Source organism: Schistosoma mansoni, chromosome W (genome assembly GCF_000237925.1).
Source record: "Schistosoma mansoni strain Puerto Rico chromosome W, complete genome".
Taxonomy (NCBI): domain Eukaryota; kingdom Metazoa; phylum Platyhelminthes; class Trematoda; order Strigeidida; family Schistosomatidae; genus Schistosoma; species Schistosoma mansoni.
The window spans coordinates 8,963,666-8,979,953 of record NC_031502.1 but is presented as its reverse complement, the minus strand read 5'-3'; the positions used below and the strand labels follow the sequence as shown (position 1 = coordinate 8,979,953).

The following is a 16,288-nucleotide window of genomic DNA, read 5'->3' as shown; positions in this document are numbered from 1 at the left end:
GTATAACTACGATAATTATTTGATTTTCTTTCAGAGAAAAGAAACTTTCTTGAAACTAACAGTAGGAATAGTAGTTGTAGAAAAGTGAAATTCATCTTATGAAATAAGCAACAGTTTATTTAATTGCTTTGGTACTTAAAGACTAAAACCAAGGTAATTTATTACGTACATTACAAACCGGATATTGAAAATAAACATAGAACAAAATTATCATATTTATTTGGATAGTTTCAAGGGATAAATTTGATTGAAAGACAATTTTAAGTTGATATTAGTTGGAGACTTTACTGAAAGCACGAATCAGTAAAGATTAGTTCTTCTCAGTTTAAAACTGTTTAATAGGGCCACGCAGAGACTTTACACTAGGTAATATTCAGAAAATTTAAGCCTTTTAGTGTGGATGATAAATTTAGACCGATGATATGTGATTTAGTCACTAGATAATATTTTTGAACTCTATGAAAGACGTATTTTAATTTGAACTTCGAAAACTCTTTCAAAGCTACTTATTTTTGAGTACATCATTATTGTTAGATTAAGTAATTTGTAGAGATAAGTTCAGTTTGAAGATAGTTTTCACCACGATCTATCGAGAAGCCGCGATCAGCAGATCTCAATCACGTTATGAACGAACCAGTTGTCGACGACTATCAATGATTGACTCTACATTGCAAGTTGACTATATCTGGAAATGTAAACTACCAGATTTCATTGCATTAGTCTAAATGTGTTGCGATTAACATAATAACAGATCAGAAGTTCGACTGTATGTGGTGCCGTAGATTTATACTGCTAAAGAGTTTTAAGCGAAGATAATGTTAAGATGGTGTCAGTTCGTAAATAAGATTTATCTCTTCAAACCACCCAAGTAAATATTAAAACTGTTTTTGCTCTCCATTCATTTTCAGGGTTGCCCTTAGTATTAACATGAATATGTACGAGATTGTAATTTGATTTTAAAGTCTAGGTTTTGCAGTCAAATAACAAACCAATATCACTCGTTAGAGCAGAATGGCTTTTACGTAACAGTTCTGTTTCATAATCTTGTTAAAGTATGTAGATTCTGCTAATAAAACTATAAAATAAATTCAACTTAACTAGTAAAAGGTTTCTGTTGTCTATCGGTACTCAAAATATTTAAGTTAACTTTTATGTATTGTATGAACATTAATGTTATTAGCACGTCAAAATATTCTTTCTCTTTTATTTGTTACACATTAAAGAGTCAATTTTATTTCTTTAAGTGTCATTTTGTTCATTTATTTAAATGAAATATTTTTCGCTACATTTTAGCATGTGGTCGTACACTTCTAGAACCAGTAGGAAGTTTGTCTTCACCACAAATGGCATGGAAATTAGAAGATCGTTTTGGTGGTAATGCCAACTCTTCATTATTTCCGGACCCGATAGGTTTAGAGCAATCAATTCAATTGGGAAATGCTATATCAGTTGATCATCTTTTACCAGATGATAACGAGAATATGTATCATCCCTATCGATCATTAACAAATGGTAATTCAATTGATGGTGGTGAAGATCATAGTTTAATCGGTATGGTCAACGATAATAATTATCAGTTAAAAACACTTCCATATAATCCATTTAAAGGATCATTCAATAATGAAGAAGTTCCATTGATAGCAATGAGTCGTTTATCTAAACTATCGAAAACAAGTTCATCATCTACTTTAGGTTTCACATCAGCTAGTCCTATACTTTGTCAATGGAGAATAAATGCTGCATCAGGTGAACGGATACGTTTAAATTTTACACACATGGATATATCTGGACCGATAACACAGGATTCTATACATACACCAAATAATTTAAATGATTTACACAAAGCATACGAATTAAATCAAAAAAGTATCAATCGTATCTCATGTATTAATGATTATGTAGAAATAAGAGATGGATATTATTCTGGTTCACCATTAATTGGTAAGTTAATTTTTTATACGAATATTTACATAAGAGACAAACAATTTATCATTCCTCTTATTAACTAATTACTCAGTAGTAATCAATATTATCTAATCTACTTATTAGTGGTGATGAAGTTCCATGAGTTGAGTTGCCATTCAATGATTAGATGAAATGGCTCAAAATCACACTGTAAGTATTACAAGGTTGAAGGGACAAATAGAAATTCTTGGATTTACATTTTAAGTTAGTTATCAATGATCAGTATATTGTATTGGTAATCTTGAGAGAATTGAATTTATTGTCAAGATTTGAACCAATCATGTTATTCGGTGACATTATGAGGTATGACATTGTTTGAGCTACTTTGACTATGATAATTGTCAATAATCACCTTACTTACTTACGCCTGTTACCCCCATGGAGGACCATAGGCCACCGATCAGCATTCTCCAACCCACTCTGTCCTGGGCCTTCCTTTCTAATTCTATCCAACTTTTGTTCATTCTTCTCATGTCTGTCTCCGTTTCTCGGCGCAATGTGTTCTTTGGTCTTCCTCTTTTCTCTTGACCCTCAGGACTCCATGTGAGGGTTTACCTTGTGACGCAGTTGGGTGATTTCCTCAATATATGTCCTATCCACTTCCAGCGCTTCTTCCTGATTTCTCCTTCTGCTGGAATCTGGTTTGTTCTCTTCCACAGTAGAATGTTGCTCATAGTATCAATAATCACCTAATCTATGTCATAAATTCATTTTATAAAACGAATTATTATTTTTTTCATTTTTAATATAGAACTATCTTATCAATTATGTTTTGAACGGAATTTACCATAGAAAGAATTTACTTCATTACACAAGACTAGCAATTTTTTGAATCGTTTCACTGTCAGTCAAGTCAAATATAAACATAGATCCATAATAGAATTGTTTGTTACAAGATTCAGACTTTACACTTTGACTCTAATCAAAGTTTTCGCAATAAATTATATGATGTAATTTCATAATTAAGTGAATTACTAACTCTGATCATTGTATTTAAATCTAGTTTTAAGCATTATTTCAATGAGATATGAGTATGAATCTTTAAATGAAACATACACTTCAACCTAATCATTAATATTTGCTAGTTAACTATAATGTTTATGATTACTTACAACCTTTTAATAAGCTTCAATAACTTGATTACTTACCAAGAAATTACTATATAAGTTAAAATCTCTTCTTCAAATATGAAGTTTTTGATAAAAGTTAGTAAGGTCATTACACTTCATTCATACGTTTATAAGCTCAGATAACGTTCACTTATAATATAAAAGCCATCGGTAATATCATGAGAAATACTTATTTCATTAATATTCAACGTTTATTATTGTATACAATATTCTTCTTTTACAAATTTTTGTTTCTGGTCTTTATTTAGGTCGTTACTGTGGTCAAAATTTACCTCCACAGTTAATTTCAACTGGATCACGTCTTTGGTTAGAATATAGAAGATCTGCTGGGAGTATGACAACAGGTTTTATCGCTGATTATGAAGGTGATAATCAAATGATTTACTATTGTCTTTTGCATTTAATTAAAATACTCAAAATTATTTTGAACACTATTCTCCAACTCATACTTCTCATCTTAAGTTTATACGTTTGAATAACGAATGATTCTACCCTTTTGAAATTCTTTTTATTGAGTAGAATTCTTTGATGAAAAATCTGAATTCTAATAGGAAGTTGTGTATTCTGATGTAAAATTAACATTCAAGAATTTCAGAAACATTTATAACACTTGGGAATGAATAAATAAGTCATCACAAATCGGTTATAGGTGTAAATCCCAGTCACATAGGTTGGTAATTAGAAATTGTATATGCCTGTTATGAAAGCTTTTTATCTCAGCTGTAACCCTAACAGGGATCATTCATGTAAGTATCATTGTGAGGTTTCAGAAAGAAAACAGTCAATTATTTCAAACTTCATGGCTCCGATAGAAAGAGCACTAAACTTGACATAAAACCATCAGTTCATTCATTTTAGTTCATTACTTCTTAAGAATTCAAACAAAATGTATAGAAAAAGTATTGTGAAGTTTACATATTCATGAATATTTCCCCCTTTAGCTATATGTGGTGGAGAATTACAAATGGAAGAAGGGACACTAACAAGTCCAAATTACCCAGAATTTTATCGACCAAGTAAAGAGTGTGTTTGGCAAATTATCGTTCCCGTGGGTTATTCTGTTGCACTGATATTTCATTCATTTCAGGTAAGTTAAAAGTCTATGATTAAGAAATTCTTTGTATGTTTTGAGTTGTAGCACTCAGTTTAGATTTATATAGTGCTCAGTCATTTTTTTTACATTCTAAAACATTGAGCTTTGGGTTAAACGTTTTCAGTCCATAAAAAGCCATTTTAACAATAGCAAAATAATTGAGTCTATTTTAGTAAAGTTGTAATACAGGGATCCTTAACAGGCTTTGTATAAATGATGATCTTTAAACATTGATATGGCAATAAATATCTATAGTTAGGTCTGTAAATATTACTTCATGGAATTCATTCCAAGCATTATCTATAGTACAACTTGTTAAATTGAATTTGAAAAAAACCTACTGTAGAACTACACAACTACAGGGACTTTCGTAGACACATTAAATTGATTATTTATCGCTAAATAATGTAAAAGAAAAATAGAAAAAAGTAATCAATATGGTCAAATTAACTTGTTTGTCATGAAGTAAAAATGCTCTTGTTGTATTCCATGGAGAATTATGAATGGTAACTTTGAGGACTATTTATGGACCAATATGATATGCATATTTCCTATTGTATAATTGTTAAGTAACTAAACTATTCATATTCGTGTCCCTCTTATTATAAGCTTTATTTTGACTTATAGACTATTATTATACGATTTACCATTCTTGAGTTATCCCCAGTCTATTGATTACTGTTCCCCATATTCACAGCAACATTTGGCCAAATCTTGTAGAAATGTTATTTTCTATTTTATGGTACGATATGGTCAGTTTGTTTGGTATATAAACCCAGTATGTTTGTGAATAATGATTCATGTAGCAGAGGCTGTTATTGGTGTTCTGGACTTAACTGGCTGGGCTAGGCAGAAAGCTGGACTGATAAGTACTCAAGACTGCTCATGCGGTTTTGTGTATCATTGGGCGATCAATAAATTCACTGCTCTCCAATTAGCAGTCTTATCACTCACATATATCAACTGGGCAAAAACGCACGCAATCGATATAACAGCTCTATATCATCAAATCGACTGATGATAAAAATTTGAGGATAGCTTATTTTTAGATCTATGTTCTAGTTCGATACCTGTGTTGACTTATGAGTGAACAGACTACATAAATGTTCATTTTCAAATGGTTTGTTAAATTCTTATTTTTTTTCTTGAATTAAGCTTTCATAACCTGGATTGTTGATCTTTTCATTTTCTAAAATGATAATTCGCAGCTAGAAAAACATGATACTTGTGTATACGACTACTTAGAGGTACGCGATGGTTTGAAAGATACATCCCCACTGCTGAAAAAACTATGTGGATCACATCTACCCACTCCAATTAAATCAACCAATAATGTGATGTATGTAAAATTTGTATCAGATAGCTCAGTAGAAAAGCAAGGATTTACAGCCACATTTCAGAAAGGTAATTTTAAATTTAAAATTAGTTGTTTGATAATATAATTACCTCAAAATTAGTAAGCGTGAGATTTACTTCAATAATTTAAACTGCTTAACAGTAGTATAATTGTAATGACCAATTTTTTAGGTCTCGACGTCCACAATATCTGCCTAGCTAAGTTATGTAAATCAAGTTTGGGAGAAAGTCAGTAAAAAAGCACAATTCAGTAAACAAGTGTGATTAGTTTGCTGAGAAACCTAAGTGTATGGCTTTGCATTTTTTTAAAATTGAAACTGCTAAGTCTTCTAATTGAACGCTAGATTCGGTTCCTAGGTCCTATTAGCCCACCGACTAAATGTACACAGCAACTTGAACACGAGAAAAAAGGCGCGAAATATGGAAGAAAAGCTTTACTCCAAGATACGTTCATGTACAGAAAATTTATGGTATTTATAGCACTTTAGATGGCTTTGGGCTTCCGGAAAATTCTGGGACGCCACTATACGTGGTATCAGTACAAGTAACCGTGCAATCAGAAATGCGACATGTGACTTTTCACTTTCTAGATGTCTCTGGCAAGACTTATATTGAATACTGATTGGATAAGGAGTTTCTCAGCGTTTTCAGAGCCCTTTTGGCTTTTTTCTGGGGATTTTCTGGATCTCTTCAACAGAAACAAATTTGTTCATCTTTTTTTCAAAACTACTGGAAACTACGTAGAAAATTTAATTAATGAATAAATAGTGAAAATATTCATTTATGAAATCCTGAATATTCAAATTAATTAAGTATATTATTGGTCTTATTGGAAATGATCGATACAGCTCTAAGAATACCCTTCTAAAAAATTAGATTATCCAATGAAATATATTAAGATCCATTTGCTGTCAGCCATTAAACATTTTACCTTAGTAAAAGACGTGTTCGGCACCAATGAACTGACGGAATTTTTTACTAAGAAAAATTTACTGGGGGACTACTGATATTCATAAAAGATTGTCTGTCTTAAGTGTTTATTTCAGTCTGAAATTGCCTGTCATAAATTTTTAGTACGATTTTGGTTCTACCGGAACAGAAGAAAATTTCAATTCCTTGACTACGTATGTGATATTTGAAACATTTCGGTTGTGGATTAAGTTACGTTTACTGTTTAACGGTCAGGAATATTTGTAATAGCCTTGATCAGTAGGACTATTTACTGGTGTTATAAAAAACCCAAATCACTAACATTTAAGAGGCAATTTATCACTTTCGATTATTGAGGCGAGAATGGAATCCACGCGACAGTTAACTTGGAGATTGTTAATTTGAATGTTCCCGTGAGATATAACTGTTAATTCTCACCTATCGTTTTCTCAAAGCTAAACTTCAAGTGTTCAAAGCTGAATACTGTAAATAAAAAACTATTCGTAAAACCCAATTCTTTATTAGCTGGAAGAAAAGAGCAATCAGAAAGTTGTAAATTATATAACAAAATGACTCATTAAGAGTTACCTCCTGTCTGTTATTTACACACTACAGTTCGTCTAGAAAACCTTAAATAATATAAATAGATCTTTCTAAATGGTCTTTTGAATTGATCTGAATACTAATTTCAAAAAGCAAAAAGATTCGCCACAATATTTGTGTGTAAACCGTACATTAGGATGCACTTCATTTAAAAGATTCAATAGATGATAAGCATGCCTATGAATATCGTGAGCAAAATATCTATTGTCAACATACCTGATGTAGAGTTTTATAAAATTAATTCATTTTCCTTTGTTCCAGCTTTGACATGAATATATCTGCCAGGACTGTCCCCAATGGCGACCCATAGTGACTCTGTCAACTTATCGATAGGAGGTGTTTTTTCAGACTGAAATCGTGTACTTTTAGTGCATGATAGTAAGAACTGTTTGAACTCACCCTTTTAATAATGGAAGAAAGCCACTAGGAACACTGAAATTGTTATAGATCTTTAGCTATCTACATGTTAATCAAACTTTATATTAGTAAGGTCCAACACTTACCTGAATCATATTTTTTTCTAATTGCCATCATTATTTTATCACACTGATTACCGAATAGCTTTAATCACAAAATACCTGTGGAAATATAGTTTATTTTAAATACAATATAGTATTCCTATATTTTCAGAAAATCTTCCCATTTAAAGAAATTAGATCTTCAAAATCAATATAATTTTCTATCATCTCAGTCCACTAGGTTATCACTATACTCCAATTATGTGTAACTGGATTGAACTTTGATGATTGAAAATAACAATTATTTTGTTTGATTTATCATAGAATTTGATGAGTGCAAAACTATGAAACATGGTTGTTCACATACTTGTGTCAATACACTTGGAGGTTATCGATGTCAATGTGAGATTGGTTATGAACTACATGCAGATGGGAAACGTTGTGAAGGTAATTAGAATGACCCGATCAAATGACTAAAAAAAATCCTTGTTTATATAATGAAAGAAATTTGATGATTTATTTGATTTTATATTACGGTTTAGTTGTTTTCTACATCTATAGAGTGAAGTCTATTCTGGTTGGGTTTACTCATTATGAACGTTGTTTGTAAAAATTGCTTATTATTGACTGTGTTCAGTCATCAAATATTTAATATCATGAATTATGTTTCCTATTTTCAGACTTAATAGTGAACTTGATATCATAGCGAACATTGTTTGCACATAATCATTATACTTTCCCAAACTTTCATTTCTCATATTACTAAGGAAGACAGCTAGTGATTTAATCAGTAGTATTAAAACTAATTGTAGACTATCGCTTCATTTACTATTGTGATATTAATGGGGCTGTGGATAGAAATGACTTTTTAAGGAATGGATGTTATCTGATCTTGATTTTTGATCATCATTCAAATTCGTATCTTCGCAGTAAAAACAAATTTCGTAAAATCATTCATAAATAGATGTTTGTTACATTCTACATAATTAAAATCTCATCAATATGTAAATTAAAATATGGAGTTTTCCCAGTTCATTTACCCATTTTTATTATTTGTAGATAGTTGTGTTAAGCGACGTTTTGTCAGCGTAGGACAAGAATTACACAGAACTATGGACGTTTCATAAGTGGAATAAATTAATTGATTCTATTTCACTTTAAAGAGTATTTTGATAAAAGTATAATGTAAGAGAGTAAAACAGCTCAGTATTTATCTAAGAATGTTACAGCTATTTACTTGATATTTAAAGTAATGCATAATGATGCATAGAAACACAGTTTGAAATCTAGGCTTTGAGATACTCAGGAAAAGAAACATTTCAAAACGACTAAATTTTTCTTTCTTATTAGAAAACACCAGGAATTTTCTGTTAAGAATAATTTATACATCTAGATGTTCAAAATAAACTACAACTGAATTCCATATCGATTTCGGCTCTGTCAAGACATTTCCGGTTACACTTCACAAAATGCATTGGGAAGAAAGTTATGAAACTGATTCTGAAGTTCAATTGAGATTAGGTTATTTTATTATTTCAGCTGCATAACATTATAGAATATCATGATGTCATTGTTACCATATTCGTTAATCGATAACATTATTGTTTATACAAGTGACATTATTTTTTTTATAAATTAGATGCATGTGGAGGGGTAATCAATGAGTCGAATGGTACTATTCAAACACCTTTGTTTCCTGATTTATATCCACCTAAGAAAAATTGTATCTGGAAAATTTTGGCACCACCTAAAACGACAATATTTCTTAATTTTACACATTTTAATTTAGAAGGTCATAATGTGAGTTAACTTACAGATATTTCTTATGCCATAATGTTTTCATTTGTAAACTAAAAAAATCTTCAATGGCATTGATTTTGAATATATAAACTGGTTAGAAATAATACTTCCTTGAATGACTTGTTTCATCAGTTAAATGGCCTATTACAATGTTTTATGCCATACCAATACAATATTACACATTAGATATTAGTTCAATACAACCAGTGACACTTTGACCTAGTGCTTGTTATTGAAACCATACTGATGATGAAATTAGATCAGAAATGTGATTGAGTGCTAATTAAAATATCCTATGATATGAATGATGTTCGAACATATAAATTACTTTATTTTAAGTGAGGCTTGCAAAGGTGAGATCCTCATCATAAATGAATAATAGAATTATCCAATCGAAAATGTTATAAAACTTTTGCTAGGCACATTCGTGAAATCAATGTGTTCTATTTTCATTCATAATCTGCTAGTAGTAATACAGACGGAAAAATGATAAGTTCGGAATTAGTTAAATGGCCAGAGAAAAGAGTAACGTTTTCTCGATGTGAAGAATAGGTTTATCTAGGTGGATTCCTATGGCTTTCACTTTGTATGGGAGGAGACATCTGGATAAAAAAGAACAAGCTATTAGGAATTAGATATGTAACTTTGAATGTGATATATGTGTCGGTCTTACAGCTTGTGCTGACTAAGTGTGCTAGGACAAAACTTTCTACCGTTTTTCTTTGTTTACAAATATTCCTAATTAAATACATAGACTGTATTAAATGTAAATCCGTCGTTTTTATTTGATTATCGTTTCGGTTAAGACTAACAATGACAGCTCAATTTACAATTGATCTTTTCCTTGCCTAGCGAGCATGTCGATATGATTTTATCAATGTTTACAATGGTTCAACAGATAATCAACAGAAAATTGGCACATTTTGTGGTGATCAAATACCGGAGCCTATTACATCTCATACAAATGAACTCAGTATTGAATTTTATTCAGATACATCTGTACAGCGTACTGGTTTCAGAGCTGTATTCTTTACTGATCGAGATGAATGTGCTGATAATAACGGAGGTTGTCAACATTTATGTAGAAATACAATAGGATCATACCATTGCGCTTGTCGACCAGGTTTTAATCTTTACGGCAGATATGAATGCAAAGAGAGTAGGTTTCATTCAATATTTTAAATTATAATGAGATGGATGTTTTCAGTAATATTGAGTTCTCTGCTCTGGATAGTTTAATTGAGAAACATAAACCTTAGTCGGTATCTATCTAAACTAGAAATAAGGATTTTAGATTCATTCAACAAGTGTAAAGTAAGCCAGTTGACGATTAGTAGACATATATCCAATGCTTGAATCGATAAGGACACAGCATTTGAAACGAATTCAAATGTCTGTCTTTATGAGCAAACAATCAATAATATAGTAATCAGGTTGAGCTGATATTTTATCTAAGGGATAATTCTAAAATGTTGATTTCTAGTCCAGGTAGGTGTTTTTCACTTAGTTCAGAGTGACTAGAAAGGGCTTGCCATAAAACTGCTCACCATAGAAAACTCAACATTACTTTATACTGTATCTTTATAAATTCATATTTTCAGTTTGTGGATGTTACTATATAATTTGTAAGTAGTTTACTAAGGTAAATGGTCATTTTTCATTTTAAACACATTTCTGTTAGTGATTGAAATTTTTTGATTTCAGTGAGAAATATGTGCCTACTCTAAGTAAATTTTTAACGACAATATCTATCCTAAATGGTCCATCTCAGATAAAACAAAAGCTGAATTCTCAATATCAGCACCACACTTTTGAGTGATAATGGACTTTTTCGCCGCATACTTTGGGTGTTAGGTTGTTTCAAATAATTAGCAACAGTTTATTATTGTATGTTTCGTACTAGATGATATTTGTCAACAGCAAGTACTTGTGAGATTTGAACCAACTAGTATCAAGATCAGTTGCGTTAATGTGGAGCCATCAGATTTGAAATATCCGTACATCAGGACTGGGGTATTCACTGCGATCAATCACTGATTAATGAGCAATGTGAAACTTCTCTAGTCATTAGCCTTGATTGAACTCTATCAATCACGTTGCAATGTAGCCACTATATTGGGTAACTGGAGGTTGAATTCGCTATCTTGATATGTTAGGTGGTTAGAACTAATCGTCTACAGACCTTGAGTTCAGGTATCGTGCATTTCGGTACTCGTCAACCAACCCTTTCTACAAGGACACTCAGTGATCAATCAGTGTATATTTCATTGTTGGAAAACATGTCCTAAGGTTTCTATAAACAGCTTTAATTTATTATAATTCAGTGAGTCGCTTACATTATACAGCTTAAATATGACGTTTTAGAAATCGAAAAATCGTCAGTGGAATATGGCTTGAGCCACACTGGATTAAAAGCTATAAAAAGAGAAGTTGATCTTCAAGCTACTGCTTAGTTAAGTTCAAAACATTTACTTCACAGGCTGCCTCAAATCAAAAAGTAAAACTTTATAAATTATTATTCCAAATATCGTTCATGTAACCCTTCCATGTTTTATGAATGTAACTTAATGTTTTAAAATGAATATACTATATTTCCACCTTCATAGTCAGGTTTCTGCTTCATTCAACACATATAAATTACTGATTTCAATAACCTTTTAAGATATCTTTAATGTGTTCATGAATTTCATCTGGTTTAAAGTAGTGTATTATCATTTTATAACTCAATTCCTAGATAAAAGACATGGTCTGGTGAAATATGTCTTTGATTTGGACCTCATTGTTTGTAAAGGACTTAGTTAATAAACTTTATTAGCAAGTAATATAACTACTGTTTGTGGACTCGAGATATTATTAGAAACTAAATATCTACTTATATAAGATTTAACGAAAAACAGATTGGTGGTTATTTATTTTCCAATCACTAACCGTTTTAATCTAAGATCGTTCAATATTCAGCGAACGAAACCTTCATGTGTGAAGTTTTCGCCTTCTCACCTTAATCAATAAATAACTAATTTCTGATTGGCCAGGAAGAGAATTTCTAATCTCTACTTAATTTTTAATGACTTACTCCATTGATTCATTTGGACGAGAGTTTTATTCCGTATTTATTTACCTTATCTCAGTGGAAAAATGAATCTTTTCTATATTTAACGATGCGAAGTATAGTATGATTTTGATAGAATCATTATAAAGACAACCATATCTTCAAATATTTTACATTGTAATAATGGTTAATATTGATGCATCAACATGAAACAATGTAGTTTTTCTTGAGGCTAATATTGTCAACGCTTGTATACAATGTACAGTTCTGGACATTTTTTCTATTGTACATGGTGTCTGGTATAAATTTGATTTTCTTCAAAAAGAGAGCAAGTCAGTATCTCAGTGAAAGTGAAGTTTTTTTGGAAAAAATATCGAAACAATATTTTTGATCAAAATGATAATGAGAGAACTGGACAAAGAGGTCGTTCTCAGCATTCACCATTGTCTCAATCTGGATCCTAAGTCTGCTACATATAGCCTAGATGATATCTCTAGAGAGAGTTTTAAATGCCTCCCTAATCTTATCGACCAGCTGGACATGTGGACCACAACCAATACCATTGGTATCTTTCGCGACCATACTACAAACATACTAACGCACATGGTTGCGCCCAGGAGAGTTAGAACCTCGAACATTGGAATTAGTGGTCATAAAAATTCCCGATCAACCAATTATGTCTTCTTCACTTTACGATCGGTTGCCGAATCTCACTTCTGTATATTTAGCCTTCTTTAAGCTATCTTTTCTATATTTTTGAAGTTTGTTAGATGATATTGTAGATCATGCCACTCTACATTGATTAAGGTACAAATTCAACAGTTTAACACTTTATGTGTGTTCTATTTTCACGAAAATCTTTATAAAAGGCCACACATATTTTACACAATTGATATTCTTCATTAATCTACTGTATGTGTGATTATTATTTTAAGCAAGAATACAACTATCATTACGATTATTATTATTATTATTGTTGTTATTATTATTATTAGATTGAAACATTGAACAGTTCAATAGCTTTTTGTTTAAATTATCTCATCGCTGGCGACAAAATTAAGTTAAACAATAGACGAATATTAATGATTTTAATTACATTTCTATACTTATCTGATTTTTTTCAAATCATATCAACAATATGAATAAGATTATCATTTAACGATTAGTATAGGTGTTTTTTTTTATCTTTGTAATATGAAAAGTGATCGGTTTAATTTTAAGTTATCAAGTAATTGGGGTTCATTAATTGCGTGATATGATTCCTGATAAAATATAGTTCAGATTCCTAATGTTACATTGAAGTAAGAGTGAGTATATATGTGTTTCATGATTTGGTTACTATCAATGATAATAAACTGTTCCTTATCACTACCACTGTTTGTATTACTGAATTGTTGTCTCTAAGTAATCTAAGTGAAATTTAGCGTTTAAAGAGTTAAAGTATCTTTATCTCTTTTTTGTAAATGATTTTAATTTTCTGATCGTTTCTACTTACTTTCATCTGTGTTACCAAATTATTTGATGAGTAATTGAAAACTGGTTCTCGTCACCAAGTAATATCAATCGCAGAATTCTTGAAACGCAAGGAACAATAGACAGTAATTTTATCTTAGTTTGAGATACTTCGCCACTCTGTACCAACAACTCTTTACAAGGTTTAGTTTAAGACTCGAAAATCTCAGAGTAAACATCCCACCAATGAACCAGTAGGTTGAAATCTAATGGTCTAGTTTCTCTTTAGTAAGGGATGTTTTTAGCAGTGCGTATCCACCTTCCCGTCAGCTATTGAATCCAGGACAATAAAATTTCTCAGCGGACATCTAACCACTGGAACCAGTGAGTCAGAACCCAATGGTAAAATCCTAAGTTCAATCAATTACCAATTTATTACGAAAATCACTCAGTGTCACTGATAACATGCGTTCACTCCCGATATGTTCTAATTCCACTAGTCACAACTACTCAGTAATCATCTAATGGTTTATATTAAATCCTTTATATTAACTATCGAGATACAATGATTAAAATATAATACCATAAGTGAATAATTTCTTCAATTTACTCATATGAATAATGATAATTAGTCTGATATAATGAGTGCCTGTTTCTCATTTTTGAGAATTTGTTTTAATTGATATCGTATGATTCACTGACCTTGATATATACAGGCGCTGAATAGGTAATAACATCCTACTAATAGTTGTTTCTTCTAAAATTATTTACCATCAAAAGGTATTTGTCAACAAATGTTAGTAATAAGTTTGCAGCATTATTCCGATAATCTAATGTTGAGAATCATATTTATCCAACTTTTTATTAAATCAGCTATTAAGCATTGGTCTTTTTATCCGTTTCTGGTGAATATGGATTTCATGTCACAAAACTTGGTGATAAATTATCAAAATCATCATTCAGTTCGCAAATATTTTTTTAATATGCTCGCTTCTTCTACATATGCCGATTTGAAGAGTCAAATCACTAAACATCTGGAATAAGCGGTAACTAAGTTTTGGTTATAATGTAAAAGTCTTGAATAATTGTAACTTAATAAATAAAACAAAATACAATAACTGCCAACAATATTGTGATGTAAAATTAATATTTAATTTCAAGGGAACACTTAATGACCAAAAGCAACTTACTTCCTTGTTGCAATATTACTCTTTTAATATGTAGCAACAAAGATACCAGTGCGTCGACTTTAATGAACTCAATAACAATTGCATTGCCGACAATTATTCTAAAGGGAACTAAACCCATACACAAGGTAATTATAGTTGTATTTCTACTTATAGCTAAAGTGGTATGTAGCATCTGAAATTCTTTGCAACAAATGACACAAATCGCTTAGTAGCGTAGTGGAACTGGATTCATGCCTTAGTGTTAACATCCAGTTGATAAGTCCCAAGTAGAATGAGATGATCGTCCTGAATTCCCCCTCTGTCCGCAAACAATAGGAATCGTCATTTTTTGAATAATTTTTCAGAGTATAATGTACATTCAATGTTGTATAGTTAAATAAGCTATTTAATTATCTCGTTTGTATTTTTCCGATTATCTTATACATTATAATAACTGCATGGATTTTTGATGAGAAATAAATGTTTCTTTTCTACTGTCATTGTAATTATTTATCAATAAATGCTGAGCTTTGTTTTTGTATAAAACATATTTCTAATTGTTGTTTTTCTATTATTCAATGAAAGAGATCACCGGATCTCTGATCATTAACAAATAGTTCACTCCTGACTCTACTATCATTATACATGAACTTCGAATTTTAACTAATATTTTTCATATAGTTGAAATCATGAGTCAATTAAAGTTAGACCACCATGGAAAACCTGAAAACACTGGAAAGCCGTTTGGTCCTATTGTGGGACTCCTCAGCAGTGCACATCCACGATCCCGCCTCGCGAGATTCGAACCCAGAACCTATCACTCTTGCAAGCGAGCGCTTAACCGATAGACTACTGAGCTGGTCGGCATCCAACGGTGTTAATGTCTAACCTCGACCAATCCACGAAGTTGAGCAACCATTCACTCATGTCATCAGTGAATTGATATCTCACAACAGACCTGGTTCAACTCCACTGGTCACTGCCTCTCACTAGAACCCCAGGAAATACCTCATGGAGCCAGTCACTAGTGAGCATATGATCATGATTAGAAGGGGGTTTTGTGGAGATTTTAGTAATTTTATATAGTTGAAATCACGAGTCAATTGAAGCGCACGAACCTGGTAGGTCCTGGGTTCGAATCTCGCTAGGCGGGATCATGAATGCGCACTGCTGAGGAGTCCCACAATAGGATAAAACGGTCGTCCAGTGCTTCCAGGTTTTCCATGGTGGTCTAGCTTCAATTGACTCATGATTTCAACTATATGAAATTACTAAGATCTCCT

The 16,288-nt window shown here is 31.5% G+C and overlaps 1 protein-coding gene across 1 annotated transcript in view; it reads left to right on the top strand.

The window, feature by feature from the left end:
* Positions 1-16,288, top strand: part of Smp_134430 (putative tolloid) — a gene marked incomplete at both ends in the record, with an annotated part of 101,137 nt that overhangs the window by 53,836 nt on the left and 31,013 nt on the right. The window contains 8 exons of the mRNA XM_018800143.1: positions 1,294-1,374; positions 1,705-1,941; positions 3,344-3,460; positions 4,037-4,182; positions 5,397-5,592; positions 7,860-7,982; positions 9,175-9,339; positions 10,192-10,494. Coding sequence (XP_018653986.1) covers positions 1,294-1,374; positions 1,705-1,941; positions 3,344-3,460; positions 4,037-4,182; positions 5,397-5,592; positions 7,860-7,982; positions 9,175-9,339; positions 10,192-10,494 — 1,368 coding nt within the window. The remainder of the gene's footprint in view (positions 1-1,293; positions 1,375-1,704; positions 1,942-3,343; positions 3,461-4,036; positions 4,183-5,396; positions 5,593-7,859; positions 7,983-9,174; positions 9,340-10,191; positions 10,495-16,288) is intronic.